At 39.1% G+C, this 17,747-nt stretch overlaps 1 protein-coding gene across 10 annotated transcripts in view; it reads left to right on the top strand.

Annotated features, from left to right (window-relative positions):
- Ptk2 (protein tyrosine kinase 2) overlaps positions 1–17,747 on the top strand; it is a 207,465-nt gene that overhangs the window by 53,212 nt on the left and 136,506 nt on the right. For all 10 annotated transcript variants that reach the window (XM_057791700.1, XM_057791691.1, XM_057791699.1 and 7 more), the window contains one exon: positions 4,431–4,657. In XM_057791700.1, coding sequence (XP_057647683.1) covers positions 4,431–4,657 — 227 coding nt within the window. The remainder of the gene's footprint in view (positions 1–4,430; positions 4,658–17,747) is intronic.

Below are 17,747 nucleotides of genomic sequence, written 5' to 3'. Positions count from 1 at the left end.
GTACCAGAACTCTGGCTTTTCCCCTGACTTTCTCACTTGTCTGGCATGAGATGAAATAATCTAAGGTGCAGATAATTCTAATAAAATTTCCTTAAAAATAGCTGAATGAGAAGAGTAGTCCTCCCCTAGGAAACATGGCTGTGTCGTCTCTGGTGTGGTAAGTAGTGGATATTGCCTCTTATGTCTTAACAGGAAGACTATTGTGCCCTCCCCCCTCTTTTCTGTTGTGAACATTACAGCAGCCCCTCACCATAATATTGTAGTGGGCATTAGTATGTCTTCATCACGTTCTTTCCCCTGGCTCATTATCAATATTTGTTTCCACTGTGGGGAAGTGGTAGGAGGAAGTGTCTTTGTTTGATTTCAGGAAGAAAGTGTTTAGTGTTAAATATGTTAGCTATAGTTTTGTCTGTATTTGAAATTATTAGTATTATTAATTAATTGAAAATAGTTTCCTTTTAGTTCTTAATTCATAAGGCTCTTTTATTTATAGTGAGAAAGATGTTAAATTTTGTCAATTTTTTTCAACCTCTTGAACATATGAATTTTTTTAATTAAAATTTTTTTTTATTAAAAATTTCCGCCTCCTCCCCGCCTCCCTTTTCCCTCCCCCTCCCCCCACTCCCCACTCCCCTCCCCCTCCCTCTCCAGTCCAAAGAGCAGTCAGGGTTCCCTGCCCTGTGGGCAGTCTAAGGTCCTCCTCCCTCTATCCAGGTCTAGGAAGATGAGCATCCAAACCGGCTAGGCTCTCACAAAGCCAGTACATGCAGTAGGGTCAAAACTCAGTGCCATTGTCCTTGGCTTCTCAGCAGCCCTCATTGTCCGCCATATTCAGAGAGTCCGGTTTTATCCTATGCTTATTCAGTCCCAGTCCAGCTGGCCTTGGTGAGCTCCCAATAGATCAACCCCACCGTCTCAGTGGGTGGGTGCCCCCCTCGCAGTCTTGACTTCCTTGCTCATGTTCTCCCTCCTTCGAACATATGAATTTTTTTTTTTTTTTGGTTTTTCAAGACAGGGTTTCTCTGTGGTTTTGGAGCCTGTCCTGGAACTAGCTCTTGTAGACCAGGCTGGTCTCGAACTCACAGAGATCCGCCTGCCTCTGCCTCCCGAGTGCTGGGATTAAAGGCGTGCGCCACCACCGCCCAGCGAACATATGAATTTTTAAAAGAACAATGTGATGTTATGGTGTTTGAAAAATATGTTTTTGATGGTGTTAAGGATTAAAACCATGTCATGCAGGTGCTAGACTAATGCTGAAGCGGTGAGTTGTATGCCCCAGTCTGATATATATTAAGTTTTCAGGGTTAAGTCAACTCTGGTGGTTGAATTAGACTGCCCCTCCCTCAGACTCAATATTTGAATGCTTAGTTCCAAGTTGATGGACTCTTGGGAAAGATTAGGAGATGTGGACTTGTTGGAGTATATGTTCCATTATTGGAGGAGTGGGCTTTGAAAATTCAGCAGCACATGCCAGGCTCAGTGTCTTTTTCTCTGTCTGCTGCCTGTGGATCAGGATATAATGCTCTGAGCTATTTCTCCAGCACTATACCTGCTACCATGCCCACTCCCCCATCATGATAATAGACTAACTCTGAACCTGCAGCAAGCATCTAATAAAGTGCTTTCTCTTTTAAGAGTTACCGTGTTCATGGTGTCTTTTCACAGCAATAGAACAGTGACTAAGGATGGGATTGATATAAGAAGTGGCGTATTGTTGTGACAAGCTTGATCATGTTGTTTGGAGAAATATGAAAGACTTTGGACTAGAAAGAATTTTGGGACTTTAGACTAGAAAAGTTAATGATGGACGTCACAAAATAAGCCCACACCAGTTCAGAATTATGAATAATAAAAGGGTTATTTATTTAAGGGAGGAACTTACAGATCACTGTCCTAGATAACAGTCCTCTGCATGAACAGGAACAGAGTCTAGCAGCTGGAAGCTGGAGCTGGAAGCAAGAGAGCAGGAACACTTTTACACCTGCTTTTACGGTATAAGAGACCACACTCAAGTGGGCTGGTATCTTAAAGGCTATTGGCTGAAGGAGCAGAATGTGCTCCCACAGCAAAAAGTGGTTGAACCAATAAACAGGACTTACTGGGTCATCCTGATAGGAACATGGAAGTCAGTGGTGCTGAGGATGATGTGGCCTATAGGGGCCTAGATCAAGGGGTTTCAGAGGGGAAGAATATTAGTAAGTGGGCAATCACAAGACCATTCTTGTGACCTTTTGGTAAAGAATGTGACTGCTTTCTGCCTTTGTTTAAAAATAAAACTGCTAGGACTTATTTGTAGAATTTTGGATTAATGGTGTTGACAAAAGAGATTTCAAGATAGCCTAGCATTGATAGTATCACTTGATTACTAGTGATCACTCTTATGCAGATCTATAATGGAAAAAGAAAACAGGATCACTTGAACTCTGTGGCTGTTATGAACAATGTTGTCTCAAACATTCATGACCAAGTATTTATTTGGATATGTGTTTTCAGTTTCTTGGAAGTACTCTTAGTGGTGGAATTTTCGGGGGTCATATAGTGGTTCTGTTTAGCCATTTGAGGACCTGCTAGATGGCTTTTATGTTAATTGTGCTGTTTTACATTCCTGCTACTTGAAGCATAAGGGTTCCTGTTTTCTATATTCTTGCCAACACAGGTAGTTATCTTTTCTGAAAAGTAAATTTCTCACAACTTAAAGAGTTTCTAAAATATTAATGGTGTTGATTCTACTTCCTGTGATGTTTATGGCATATATACTTTTATGTATGTTGTCTACTTTTTAAATTGAAACTTTTAAAATATATCACTTTTTTCCTTCCCCATCCTCATTCCAACCCTTCTCCTACTTCTATTCTTTCTCAGATTGATGGCCTTTCTTATTATTATTACATATATACATACACATGTGCATACATGCTTAAGTATATAAATATAATTTGTTGGGTCTGTTTTGTGATATATATATATATATATATCACATATATGTGATATAATGATATATGTAAAATTTGGGGGCTGACTGTTTTATATTAGATTACCTAATATAAAACGGGCCTCGTCTCTGGGAGAGGTTACATTTTCTTTTTCTTTTTTAAGATTTATTTATTTATTATGTATACAACATTCCTTCCATGTTTGCTTGCATGCCAGAAGAGGGTACCAGATCTCACTATAGATGGCTGTGAACCACCATGTGGTTGCTGGGAATTGAACTCAGGACCTCTGGAAGAGCAGTCAGTGCTCTTAACCTCTGAGCCATCTCTCCAGCCCGAGAGGTTACATTTTCCCTACTCAGTAATAACCAATTGCTGTAGTTTTTTGTTTATGGGTGGGATCCTCAAAAACAGATAACATCTACAACACAGTTTCTACACCTGTGGCCCAGGGAACATTTAGAAGAGGGGACAGAAAGACCATAAGAACCAGAGGTACAGGAAGTCATTTTCAGTTAAAAATGATAGGGAAAGCCGGGCGGTGGTGGCGCACGCCTTTAATCCCAGCACTTGGGAGGCAGAGGCAGGTGGATCTCTGTGAGTTCGAGACCAGCCTGGTCTACAAGAGCTAGTTCCAGGACAGGCTCCAAAGCCACAGAGAAACCCTGTCTCGAAAAACCAAAAAAAAAAAAAAAAAGATAGGGAAGCTGTACTATTTTTTGAACAATATGGCTACAGGTGTTTGTGTACATAGAAATGCAGAGACCAGAGCAGGGCATCAGGTGCCTTTCACTATTGATCGACACCTTATTGTCTTGAGAGAGGTTATCTTACTGAATCAGAAGCTGACCCTTTGGCCAGCCAATGAGCACTGAGGATCTGCACATCTCTGCTTCTCAGTGCTAGGGCTATAGGCATATGTAGCTGTGCCCAGCTTGTTACTTGGGTGTTAGGGATTTGAACTTGGGTACTAATGACTTCAGAGCAAGTGCTCTGAACTAACTCCTTAGCTCTGCCTTGTTTTACTGTTTTTAGTTGCCCATATTTAGAATGTATAAAGTCTCGAGTTTTATTTGAATTAAAGAAAAAAAAAACTTTGAAGTAAATTCTTGAAAGTAGGCAGCAGATTGGCACCTTTGCCTTCGTAGTGATGTATTCTTACAAATGAAAAGTAGATTTAAAGAAAGGAAGGGGTATTAACATTATCTTATTTTAATTAAGCCAATGAAGTTTTGACATTGTTAGATAGGAATCAGGTCCTTTAACATATTTTTTATTTTTTTAAAGCTGGCATTTAATGTTGTTCTCTTATATCAGGCCCTGGGTGTAGAGAGTGCAGTGATTTTGTGGGGTTGCTAAGTTCCTATTCAACTTAAGTACTTTGTGCATGGAATACAGAACGGAGACTAGAAGAAAATGTTGGTAACATAATTGTCAGATTGTAATTGCTACTCATGTACACTGAAAAATCTTATTTCATTTTTTCTCCCTCAACAGAATATGACAGATACCTAGCATCTAGCAAAAGAATGGCAGCTGCTTATCTTGACCCAAACTTGAATCATACACCAAGTTCAAGTTCTAAGACTCATCTGGGTACTGGCATGGAACGGTCCCCTGGTGCAATGGAGCGAGTATTAAAGGTCTTTCATTACTTTGAAAGTAGTAGTGAGCCAACCACCTGGGCCAGTATTATCAGGCATGGAGATGCTACTGATGTCAGGGTAAGTATGTCTTTTTCGTGACATTTTAAAGTAGTTATGTTTCAGTGGCATACGACCCCTTCCCCACAAAAAAAAAAAAGATGAAATAGTTTTTATTTAATGTTTTAGTACTTCCCATGTTACAGAGACATTAACCTTTTCTTTCTGATATGCACCCAAAGGGCTAGGGATAGAGGTGGTCAGTGTTAGAGCATTTGCCTAATAGTGTGAGGCCTTGGGTTTGCTTCCCCAGCACTTGGCAGGGAGGACATTGCGAATATATGACTACTGTTTTCTTAGGATAATAGTCACTAAATCACATTTTAATCATGTACTGCAATTTACTTGTTTTCTCAGTTAATTATTTTAGCCTTTTGAAAGGTGCAAAGAACCAATGCAATTAAGATAACTTCTGATCTAGTAAAATAAAATCATTTTTCTAGGTGTTGTCAATTTAGGAGTGCTCCCATATCTTCAGGTAGAGTAATTTCCTTAAAAAAAAAACCATTGATTATATGATGTTTTTAAGCACTGTGTTATGTTGTAAGAATCTAAAAGGTCTATATTAGCCAGCTTTGTATCACTGTAATGAAATTTCTGAATCAGTTAAGGTTGATTTTGGCTCCTATTTTGAGATTCCAGTAATGAAAGTAGTCCTGTTGTTTTCAGCTTTCTGGCAAGACCACATAACATAGTAGGAGCTACCTGGTGCAAACTGTTCCATCTCTGAGTCAGGAAGAAGAGACTTTAGCCCCCCTCAAGGATACAGCTATCTATAGATCTCTTATTAGTCCCACCTCCTAGAAGTATCCCTAACCATACTAGTAACCATAGCAAAGCCTCTTTAGAAGCTTTTGCCTTTATAGCATAGAATCTGTAGGGTAGAGATGTGGCTAAGTGTAGAATACTCCCCTGCAGGCTGTCTGGGTGCTGGGAAGCTTAAAGGTGGACCCACCAACCCAAATGGAGGAGCTAGCACTGCAAAGATCCCCAGGTTTGTAAGAGGAGCTAGTAATTCAGACTTAGGAGGAGACAGGCAAGGCAAAGGGGAGAGTGTTTCTGAAAGTTAGGTATAAACAGGTAGTATAAGGATTTCAGAAAATGGAGTTGGTGTGGGTTCCCAGGATGCATTTAGTGTGGTGAGGTATTGAAGAAGCATTCAGCTTCTCAGCTCTCCTTTTATTTGTATTCAGTCTTAGAGACAGACATTTTTAATGGCAAAGTTTGCTTAGATAAGTCTTCTCCTTTTTTCTTTTTAACCATAATCAGTTAATTTAGATTACTTTTCTGTTTTATTCAAATATATTGATAGATTTGATTTAAAGCTAAATTCTTTTGTGAGTTATACTTTTCCGTTACCTCTGTAAAATCACTGTATTGATGGACTAGGTAGATGGATTAATTATTAAAAGGAGTATGTGGGAAGTACTTAATCCAGGGATATGGAATTGAAGTAGTCTTCTCTATCTTGAAGACCATCTTAGGATTTTTGTGTAGCACCTCAGTATGATGAAGCCTCTTGTCTCCTGGTGGTATGATCTGATCTTTGAGAGGGGTACATGGGCATTTGCTGTATGTATGAGCGCCCAAATGTTAACCGAGGTTAAGTATAAGCTGTTTCCAGCCATGATTGTTGTATACTCTGACACTCTGTTTTGTTCAAACTTAAACAACTCAGGAGCCCTGTTAACAGATAGCATATACATTTTTAAAATATTTTTTATTGATATTTATTGAACTCTACATTTTTTTCTGCTCCCCTCCTTTCCTCCCCCCTCCCCGCTTCAACCCTCTCCCAAGGTCCCAATGCTTCCAATTTACTCAGGAGATCTTGTCTTTTTATACTTTCTACTTCCCATATAGATTAGATCTATGTAAGTCTCTCTTAGTGTCCGCATTGTTGTCTAAGTTCTCTGGGATTGTGGTTTGTAGGCTGGCTTTCTTTGCTTTGTGTTTAAAGACCACCTATAAGTGAGTACGTGTGATAATTGTCTTTCTGTGTCGGGGTTACCTCACTCAAAATAATGTTTTCTAGTTCCATCCATTTTCCTGCAAAATTCAAGCTGTTGTTACTTTTCTCTGCTGTGTAATACTCCATCATGTTAATGTACCACGTTTTTCTTATCCATTCTTCAATCGAGGGGCATTTTGGTTGTTTCCAGGTTCTCGCTATGATAAACAAAGCTGCTATGAACATAGTTGAGCACATGTCCTTGTGGCACGATTGAGCATCCTTTGGATAGATACCCCAAAGTGCTATTACTGGGTCTTGAGGAAGGTTGTTTCCTATTCTGAGAAATCGCCACACTGACATTGAAAAGGGTTGTACCAGCTTTCATTCCCACCAGCAATGCAGGAGTGTTCCCTTTTCCCCACAACCTCTCCAGCATAAGTTGTCATAAGTGCTTTTGATCTTGGTCATTCTTACAGATGTAAGATGGAATCTCAGAGTTGTTTTGATTTGTATTTCTCTGATGACTAAGGATGTTGAACGTTTCCTTAAGTGTCTTTCAGCCATTTTAGATTCCTCTGTTGAGAGTTCTCTGTTTAGGTCTGTACTCCATTTTTTAAATTTGATTTTGTGTTCTTTTGGTGACCAATTTCTTGAGTTCTTTGTATATTTTGGAGATCAGACCTCCGTCTGATGTGGGGTTAGTGAAGATCTTTTCCCATTCTGTAGGCTGTCGTTTTGTCGTCTTGGCCATGTCCTTTGCTTTACAGAAGTTTTTTAGTTTTAGGAGGTCCCATTTATTAATTGTTTCTCTCAGTGTCTGTGCTGCTGGGGTTATATTTAGGAAGTAGTCTCCTGTGCCAATGTGTTCAAGTGTATTTCTCACTTTCTCTTCTATAAGGTTCAGTGTGGCTGGCTTTATGTTGAGGTCTTTGATCTCTTTGGACTTGAGTTTTGTACGTGGTGATAGATATGGGTCTATTTTCATTCTTCTACATGTTGATATCCAGTTATGCCAGCACCACTTGTTAGATATGTTTTCTTTTTCCATTTGATATTTTGCTTTTTTTTATCAAATATCAGGTGTTCGAAGATGTGTGGATTGATATCCGGGTCTTCTATTTGGTTCCATTGGTCCTCCTGTCTGTTCTTATGCCAGTACCAGGCTGTTTTCAGTACTGTAGCTTTGTAGTAGAGTTTAAAGTCAGGGATTGTGATGCCTACAGAAGTTCTTTTATTGTACGGGGTTATTTTGGCTATCCTGGGATTTTCCTTTTCCAAATGAAGTTGAGTACCATTCTTTCAAGGTCTTTGAAGAATTTTGCTGGGATTTTGATGGACATTGCATTGAATCTATAGATTGCTTTCGGTAAGATTGCCATTTTTACTATATTAATTCTGCCTACCCAAGAGCAAGGGAGGTCTTTCCACTTTCTGGTGTCTTCAGTTTCTTTCTTTAAAGATTTAAAGTTCTTGTCATACAAGTCTTCCACTTGTTTAGTTAGAGTTACTCTGAGATATTTTATTTTATTCTCTTTGTGGCTATTGTGAAGGGTGTTGATTCTCTGATTTTTTTCCCCAGCCCTTTTATCATCTGTGTACAGGAAGGCTACTGATTTTTTGAGTTAATCTTGTATCCTGCTACGTGGCTGAAAGTGTTTATGAGTTGTAGAAGTTCCTTGGTAGAATTTTGGGGATCACTTATGTAAACTATCATATCATCAGCAAATAGTGAGAGTTTGACTTCTTCTTTTCCAATTTGTATCCCCTTGATCTCTCTTTGGTGTCTTATTTTCTCTAGCTAGGACCTCAAGAACTATATTGAATAGGTATGGAAAGAGTGGACAACCTTATCTTGTTCTTGATTTTAGTGGAATCGCTGAAAGTTTCTCTCCATTTAGTTTGATGTTGGCTGTTGGCTTACTGTAGATTGCCTTAATTATGTTTAGGTATGTTCCTTGTATCCCTACTCTCTCCAAGACTTTTATCATGAAGGGATGTTGTATCTTGTCAAATGCTTTTTCAGCATCTAATGAGATGATCATGTGGTTTTTATTTTTCAGCTTGTTTATATGGTGGATTACATTGACAGATTTTCGTATGTTGAACCATCCCTGCATCTGTGGAATGAAGCCGTCTTGGTCATGGTGGATGATGGTTCTGATGTTCTTGGATTTGATTTGCTAGTATTTTATTTAGTATTTTTGCATCAATGTTCATGAGAATGGTCTGTAATTCTCTTTCTTAGTATTGTCTTCCTGTGGTTTGGGTATCAGGATTAATTGTAGCCTTATAAAAAGAGTTTGGCAATGTTCCCTCTGTTTCTATTGTGTGGAATAATTTGAGGAGTATTGGTATTAGTTCTTTGAAAGTCTTGTAGAATTCTGAGCTGAAACCATCTTGTCCTGGGCTTTTTGTGGTTGGGAGACTTTTGATGACTGTTTTTATTTCTTCAGCAGTTATAGGTCTGTTTAATTTGCTTATCTGGTCTTGATTTAATTTTGGTAAGTGATATTTATCCAGACAGTTGTCTATTTCCTTTAAGTTTTCCAAGTTTTGTGGAGTACAGGTTTTCAAAATATGACCTGATGATCCTCTGTATTTCCTCTGTGTCTATTGTTATGTCCCCCTTTTTATTTCTGATTTTGTTAATTTGGATATTCTCTCTCTGCCTTTTGGTTAGTTTGGATAAAGGTTTGTCTATTTTGTTGATTTTTCTCGAAGAACCAACTCTTTGTCTCATTGATTCTTTGTATTATTTTCTTTGTTTCTATTTTGTTGATTTCAGCTCTCAATTTGATTGTTTCCTGCGGTCTAGTTCTCTTAGGTGAGTTTGCTTCTTTTTATTCTAAAGTTTTCAAATGTTCTGTTAATTCACTAGTGTGGGATTTTTCCAGCTTCTTTATGTAGGCATTTAGTGCTATGAACTTTCCTCTTAACACTGCTTTCATTGTGTCCCATAAATTTGGTTATGTTGTGTGGTCATTTTCATTGAATTTTAGGAAGTCTTTAATTTCCCTTTTTATTTCTTTTTGACCCATTGATGATTCAGGTGAGCATTGTTTAATTTCCATGTGTTTGTGGGTTTTCTGGAATTGGTATTGCTGTTGACTTCTAGTTTTAAAGCATGGTGATATGATAAGGTTATCCCAATTTTTTTTGTATTTGTTGAGTTGTTTTTTTTTTTTTTTGTTACTGAGTATGTGGTCAATTTTTGAGAAGGTTCCATGACGTGCTGAGAAGAAGTTATATTCTTTTTTTAAATATATATATTATATTATATTTATTTATTATACAATATTCTGTCTGATTATATGCCTGAAGGCCAAAAGAGGGTGCCAGACCTCATTACAGATGGTTATGAGCCACCATGTGGTTGCTGGGAATTGAATTCAGGACCTCTGGAAGAGCAGTCAGTGCTCTTACTCACTGAGCCATCTCTCCAGCCCCCCTTTCTAGTATTTTGTGTAGGGCTGGGTTTGTGGCTAGGTATTGGTGAAATCTAGAGTTGTCATGGAATATCTTGTTTTGTCCTTCTATAGTGATTGACAGTTTTCCTGGGTATAGTAGTCTGGGCTGGCATCCGTGGTCTCTTAATGTTTGCATAACACTTGACCATGACCTTCTGGCTTTCATTGTCTCCAATGAGAAGTCAGTATAATTCTGATAGGTCTACCTTTATATGTTACTTGGACCTTTTCCTTTGCAGATCTTAATATTTTCTCTTTACTCTTTATGTTTAGTGTTTTATTGTTATATGGTGAGAGGACTTTTTATTTTGGATCCAGTCTATTTGGTGTTCTGTAAGCTTCTTGTATCTTCATAGGCATATCTTTCTTTTGGTTAGGAAAGTTTTCTTCTATAATTTTGTTTAATAAATTTTCTGTGCCTTTGAGTTGAACTTCTTGTATACCTATTATTCTAAGATTTGGTCTTTTCATGGTGTTCCATATTTCCTGGATATTCTGGGTTAAGCTTTTGTTAGATTTAATGTTTTCTTTAACTGATGAGTCTATTTCCTCTATTGTATCTTCAGCGCTTGAGATTCTCTCTTCCATCTCTTGTATTCTGCTGTTCATGCTTGCATTTGTGGTTCCTGATCTTTTTCTCATGATTTCTGTTCCTATAATTCCTTTGGCTTGTGTTTTCTTTATTCTTTCTATTTCAATTTTCAAGTCCTGAATATTTTCTTTCATCTGTTTGATTTCTTTTTCTTGCTTTTCTTTAAGTGATTTCCTTATGTCTTCCAATTTTTTGTTTGTTTTCTTCCATTTCTTTAAGGGAATTTCGCATTTCATCTTTAAGAATTTCAAACATTCTCTAGAAATTATTTTTTAGATCATTTTCTTCTGGTTCATCCATGTTTGGTTGTTCAGATCTTGCTGTTGTAGGGTCCTTAAGTTTTACTGGTGTTGTGTTGCTCTTTGTGGTGTAGCGTGTGATCTTACCTTTTCTGTTCATCTTTTCCTCTAATAGATGTGGTTGGGGCTGTCTGAGATTCTGTTGAATAATCTTTTAGGTGTAGTGAATCCAAAGCTCAGATGGTTGTTCCTCATGTCAGTCAGTGTCACAGTTCTAGTTACCCCGTTGGTTACTTGGTGTTCTTGGAGATAGCTCAGCGCTCCTGTGCTTTGCTCTGCTCTCTTGCAGTTTGCTGTCTCAGGCCTACTTTGGCCTAGGTTGCTGACTTTGCCCTGTTTCTATAAATCCTGGTCTGGCTTCCCTCCTGAAGAAGTCCCTGCCTTGGAGTTGGACCTGTTCTGGTAGAGATCGCTGACTCCATATCTGGTTGCTGGCTCAGTCCTGATCCGCCAGTGTCCCTGGACTGTGTTGGTTCCCGGGGACTGGATTTGCTCCTGGCTTCTGCTCCCGGTGGAGATTGTTAGCTCTCTGTCATAGGTAGCTGGTTCTGTCCCACTCTGGTACTGCAGTACAGGCATTCTTGGAAGAATTTTTATGTGGTAAAATGAGTATGAACAGAGTGAGCCCAGAAAAGACTTGTTACACTAGTCTCTTTGTACCTGTCTTTAAGTATTCACAATTTCTGATTTTTTTTTAATATGCATTGGTGTTTTGTCAACATTCATATCTGTGTGAGGGAGTCAGATACCTTGGAACTGTCGGTACAGATAGTTGTGAGCTGCCATGTGAGTGCTGGGAATGGAGTATGGGTCTTCTGTAAGAGCAGCCAGTGCTCTTAAGCACTGCGCCACCTTTCCAGCTCTGAGTCTTTACATTTTCTTAAGGGTTTAGTCATGATCTTGCTATACTCTTACCTCCTCTGTTCTGTATTGAGTTCTTGGTTTAAATTTCCATCTATAATTCTGCTGACTGTACTTCCCTTCATAGTACTTTGATTTTTGTGCTTTCTATGTAGTCATGCTGCCCACAAACAAAAAAGACAAAAAGCAGACAAAAAAGGATATGTCAGCCCTGGATGGAGTTTTTGTTGGTGCCATTTTCCCCAGTAGCAAGTGTGCTCCTCATTTCTTTGTGTCACCCTTTCAATAATTCTTAAGATATTTCAGACTTTTTTTTTCCTGTTTTATATGTTGTGTTGATTTCTGTTGATTTGTGATGTGTACTGAGAGATCCCATGGAAACATTGCTTCTGGCTTGAATTCCAAAGTGTTAGCACCTATGCTTTAAACTACCTTTTGTGACGGTTGTCTTTTGTTTGACGTTTTTATTTCTTATCTGAGTCCTTACTGAAGGACCCTAAGCCTTAAACAATAAATAACTTAATTATGAGAGGACCTAGAAAACCAGGAGGTCTCATGGCTGGGAATTGCTTAGGCAAATGGTTCCTTCAGACAACTCCAGATAAGAGGCTTTTTCCCTTTTTTTTTTTTTTATGATTTATTTGTTTATTTATTATGTGTGCAGTGTTTTGCCTGCGTGTATTCATGCAGAACAGAAGAGGGCACTATATCTTATTATAGATGGCTGCGAGCCACCATATGGTTTCTGGGAATTGATCTCAGGACCCTGGAAGAGTAGCCAGTGCTATTAACCTCTGAACCATCTCTCCAGGCCAAAAATCCTGCCCTTCCTGCTCTGCCCACCCTCCCGCCCTGACAAGGTTTCTCTCTGTAGTTTTCAAGCCTATCCTGGAAGATCTATAGATCGGACTGGCCTTGAACTCACAGAGATCCATCTACCTCTGCCTCCTGAGATTAAAGGCAGGCACCACCACTGCTGGGCTAGATAAGAGGTTTTGATATGTGGAAATTGCTTACTACAGGAGTAAATTAGGTAACAATAAAAAAGCATTTTACAAAGCCAAGGACCATCAGTTTACCAGATGCTGATTCCCCTGCTGTTTTTGCTAAACCTAAATTCATCCTAGAGTGATCCTTTTTCTTCCATGGACCCACACAAAATAGACATTTGGCGCCCTTGGTGGAAGAATTAGGGTCACTCTAGCATGGATTTTAGGCTTTTTTGAATCAGAGGACAATCAGTTCACTAGAAGCTGATTGACCCTGCTGCTTTAGCTAAAATCTAAAAATTTTCCATTTACCCATGCAAAACAGAATACGGATAGATGTTTATTTAAATTGTTTTGGTGATCTACAAATCATACCTGTATAAGAAAGCAAAACAAATAAGTTATATGTATGTGCTGACTCCTTCATCTTAGTCACATACCACCTCCTTTCTCTAGGCTCCCTGTTCCTTGAAATGTAGTATTGTTGGTATTATGCTAGTCGTCAGTCGTCTCCAGGGGTACAAGTGAAATGAAGACTTGGATTTCTCATTTATAATCTAAAGCTAGAAATGCTTACCCTTTGTGAGGAAGGCACATGGAAAGCCAAGACGGTACAAAAGTTAGACCTCTAGAGTTAGACAATGCTATGCTGTAAAAACAAAGGAAAACCTTAGGAGTCAAAGTCTTTTTCCAGTTAACACAAGAGTGCTACAACAATGATGTGGCTTATTGTTAGTAAGGAGAAAATTCGAGCATCCTGGATAGAAGCTCAAACCAATAATAATAGTCCCTTAAGACAAAGTCTGATCCAGATCTTGTGAAGGTTGAGAGAGGAGAAGAAGCCACTTTAGAACAGTTTTCAAGTAGCAGAGGTTGGTTCATGAAGTTTAAGAAAAGCAAAATCTCTGTTAGAAGAGTTAGTGAAGCAGCAAGTGCTGACCTAGAAGCTACAATGCAGTATCCAGAAGACCTAGCTAGGTTGCTAGGCTAACCAAGACTTTTTAATGTAAATGAAACCACTCTTTAGTACAAGATGCCATCTAGGACTTTCATAGGTAGTGGGCAAGAGCCAGTGTCTGGCTTCAAAATTCAAACAACAGGGCTAAAGAGGTGCTTCACTGTTAAAGAGAGTTTGCTATTCTTCAGAAGATTTCGACTTCTGGGATTCCAATACCCTGTTCTGGTCTTCATGGCCACTTGCACATACACATCCCTAAGCTCACACAATATGCATAACTAAAGATAAAATAAACTCAAATAACAGGGCTAAACAGATGGCCTAAAGGTTAAGAGTGTACAGCTCTGGCCGAAAGACTATTGGTTCACAGTCACATTTAACTCTAGCTAGTGAATCCAGCTCCATCTTCTGGCTTCTGCAGGTACCTGCACTTCTAGAGGACTTTGCTAGGACAAGGAATCATCACTATTGTCTAAGCAAAAAGGGGCTTCTTTTCTTTATGCTCAAGATTACTTTGGCCATTCTATGCCTGTGCAGAGCTGAGCCTCTCTGACAGGCTTCCTTCCTTTCTAGTTTATGGTTGAAAAGAAAGTGAGCTGTTATGTTGACCTACAAACCTCCTAGCTTCCTGGTGTTGTGGGCAGGTCGGGTGAAGTATTCCAGATCTTTGAATCTAAAGTGAAGCCTGGTGAGAAAACACTGTTTAACCATTGAGTATTGTTCTGCCACATTGAAAGCACATTAAACTTGTAAGTGATGCATAGAACTTTTGTAAATCCATAGATCACATTTGGGATTCAGTATGCTTCACGAGCCACTTGTGAATGGCTGGTATTATTTGAACCTGTAATTATAAATAAGTAAATTTGTGTGGTTTGCCAAATGGTGTTTATAGTTAGCTGAACACTAATTAATTAATATTGTCTGCTTATTGGTGGAAAGGGTAGCATTAGATCATAGGATTTGTTGACCTCTTTAAAATTAACATTCCTATTAGCATGGGGAACACTCCAGTGGCTAGAATGTGTGTGTGCGTGGGGGGGTAGGGTGTAGGCGTAAGTTCTATTAGCAGAGTTGTGCTGTGTAAAAAATGATGGAACCAGAGAGAAGGGTTCTTTTTTTTATTTTATTTATTTTATTTTTTATGTATACAATATTCTGTCTACATGTATGCCTGCAGGCCAGAAGAGGGCACCAGACCTCATTACAGATGGTTGTGAGCCACCATGTGGTTGCTGGGAATTGAACTCAGGACCTTTGGAAGAGCAGGCAATGCTCTTAACCACTGAACCATCTCTTTAGCTCCAAGAGGAAGGTTCTTTGGGTCAGGTTCCCATAGTTTGCCTGGAAGGTTTTCTGTGAGTAGTCCAAGATTTGCAGTGTGTGGTAGGTACCATCTCTGATACTTTACCAGTCATCACTGAATAATTTCTCTGTGATAGAAGAACAGGTGGGTGTGTATTCAAGATATGATGTGTGTGGGGTGTTTTTTTTTTTTTTTTTTTTTTTTTTTTTTTTTAAATAATGCTGACTACTGTGAGTCCACAGGTCTTAGGCTTTTTCTTCTAGAGAAGAAGGTGAAAAAGAAAGCATTAAGAACAAAGTAGAGGAAAAGCTTTGCTAAAGAGAATGTAAGGAGGCAGAGCATGAAGCAAAAATTCTCTCTCACTGTAATCTTGGGCAGGGAGATTTTGACAGACAGGAGGCTAGTCTCTAAAGATGATCCTCATTCCAAGCCTCAGAATTTATGCATATATTCCTCCAGATAGCCAGATAGTGAGTTGGGAACTTAAATGCAAATACCTGAAGTTGGCCCAGCAAGACTCTTTAAGATTTGGTTTCTCCAAGACCCAAAATATAATACACATATCATTTATGTCTCTTAAGTTTGTGGTGGTTTATTCCAGCACCAGCAGGGAGCTGATGCTGTGGCTGTGGACCTTCCAGAGATAAAGTACATTCTTTGGTTTAGAGGGACTTTTAGATGGACATCTAGGCCAGATTTTGAAGAATCTGAAGTTCTGCATCCTTATTGTGGAATAATTAGCAGGGTGAGTGGAATAGGGAGGGAAGGAAGGAATAATTAGCAGGGTGAGTGGAATAGGGAGGGAAGGAAGGAAGGAGAAGCACATTGAGATCACTGCCTATCCTAGGAGTAGAATGAGGTAAGGTGAGCAGAGTTATGACTGTGCACATGGTAGTTTTGATTTTTAGCTTTGTTCATCACGCTGACAATCATCCTAAGGTTGGTTTTATGTGTTGCTTAGGAGGTTGCTAACATCCCGTGTGAAGTGATTGGTTCTTTGTTGGTGTACAGTTTGTTGTACTTAACAAGATATTTGTTTTCAATGGGCTTCTTTTGTCCTGTGCTTGTGGTGCACCATAAGTGACAGCAGCTAGAAAAGTGTTCAGTGAGTACCATTTTTCGTTTCTACCTACATTTCTCACCTACAACAGTCCATTAGTAGTGAAGAACTGCGTGCACTCAGTGCTGTGTTCTTGTAAAAGTTTGTAACATTGTCTTATTTTCAATTTTAAATATTGTTTTACTAAGATCTGTTATTAGTATTTAGCCCAGAAAACTTGTATTTTTGAATCCTGGCATAAATGGAGAAATGGAGGTTTCAGAGTAGCCAGGCATGGTTTTATATTTCATAGGACTAGATGGTTAAAGACCTGCAAAGCTAAGATGAGAATTTAAAGTTGACTTCAGCTAATTTGAGTGGCATACTCATAAAACCACTTTTCATGATTCCTGTGTTCCAGAAATTGTGTGTCTTCTGTGGTGATGGAAGCACCGCAAAGCAACAGTACAGTGTCTTGAGAACACATTCCTTGCCAAACAATTGTCAGTAATACTTGAGTTCTCCAGAGCAAAGTTTTTGGTTTTCAGATTATCTCATTGTGTTACTGAGTATGCACATTCGGCAGCATAGTTAGGAACTTGTGACTTATATGTTTTTAGTGCCTGTCATTGCCCAGAGAAATTGGTAGGAAGTTGGTAGAGAGGAAAATGATAACTGTATAGAAGTGTGATGAAAAGCAAACTGAGGAAAAGTGAAATTTCTGTATGTCTGCTACTTTTGACTGATTTCTGGAGAGTGCAAACTTGAACTATGATTCGTTAAGACACTGTAGTGTGGGACACTTTGTTATTGTAACACCAACTGAGGTCATTTTGGGTTTCTTCAGAAAACTTGACCAAATGTGACCAGACTCAATTTCTGCTCCATAAAACACCAAGACTACAAGTGTATTTTCTCCCAATGCTCAATGCAGAATTGGACTAAGTTCCTCACTAAGTTTGGTTTGCTACATTTGGGCTCCTGTAGGTGCTCGTGAGTTACAAGGATATGAAGTAACCTTTTAACCTTAAGGTCAATGGAGACAACACCCTTTGGAATGGGATTCCCCATAGCAGGTGAATAGTGACAAATATCAGTGTAGGAAGTAGTTTGTGTTCTGCAGAGCCTTATACCTGACAGATGAGGTGAGGAAGGACAGATTTGTTTAACATAAAAGGATGATTAGAGCTGGGTTGACACATGGGATGTGTGTCACTTAAACAAGTGAGGATATGCTTGTGTTACTGAGCTGCAAGGAGGTGATATGACACTTCTGATGTACTTGTGTGACTAGTGTTAGTATACGTTGGTGTAGATTAGCCGAGTTGGGATAGGAAGACAGAGTGCCTTTGGGAATTTTGGAGCAGCAGCACCTTGTAGCTGAGGGACTCAGGTTGGTAAGGAGATATACAAGTGATCTATGATTTGAGAGAGTCACTAAGGTTAGCCTATGTTCCGGCCTTGGGGAAAATCCCCACTCAGAACACAGGATTTAAGACTGTAACTTGGGCTGAAGTCAGTTCCTACTAGCCCTACTCTGTGGCTTGATAAGATGCAGCCGTCAGGAATTCTCTAGGGCTTTGCATTTTATGGCTGTCTGAGTTCTGAGGTCTGCACACTGAAGACAGTTTCCTGTCTTGATGAGA

The sequence above is a fragment of the Chionomys nivalis genome, chromosome 17 (assembly GCF_950005125.1).
Source record: "Chionomys nivalis chromosome 17, mChiNiv1.1, whole genome shotgun sequence".
Taxonomy (NCBI): domain Eukaryota; kingdom Metazoa; phylum Chordata; class Mammalia; order Rodentia; family Cricetidae; genus Chionomys; species Chionomys nivalis.
The sequence above is the reverse complement of the archived record's forward strand: the minus strand, read 5'-3'. Positions and strand labels throughout refer to the sequence as shown.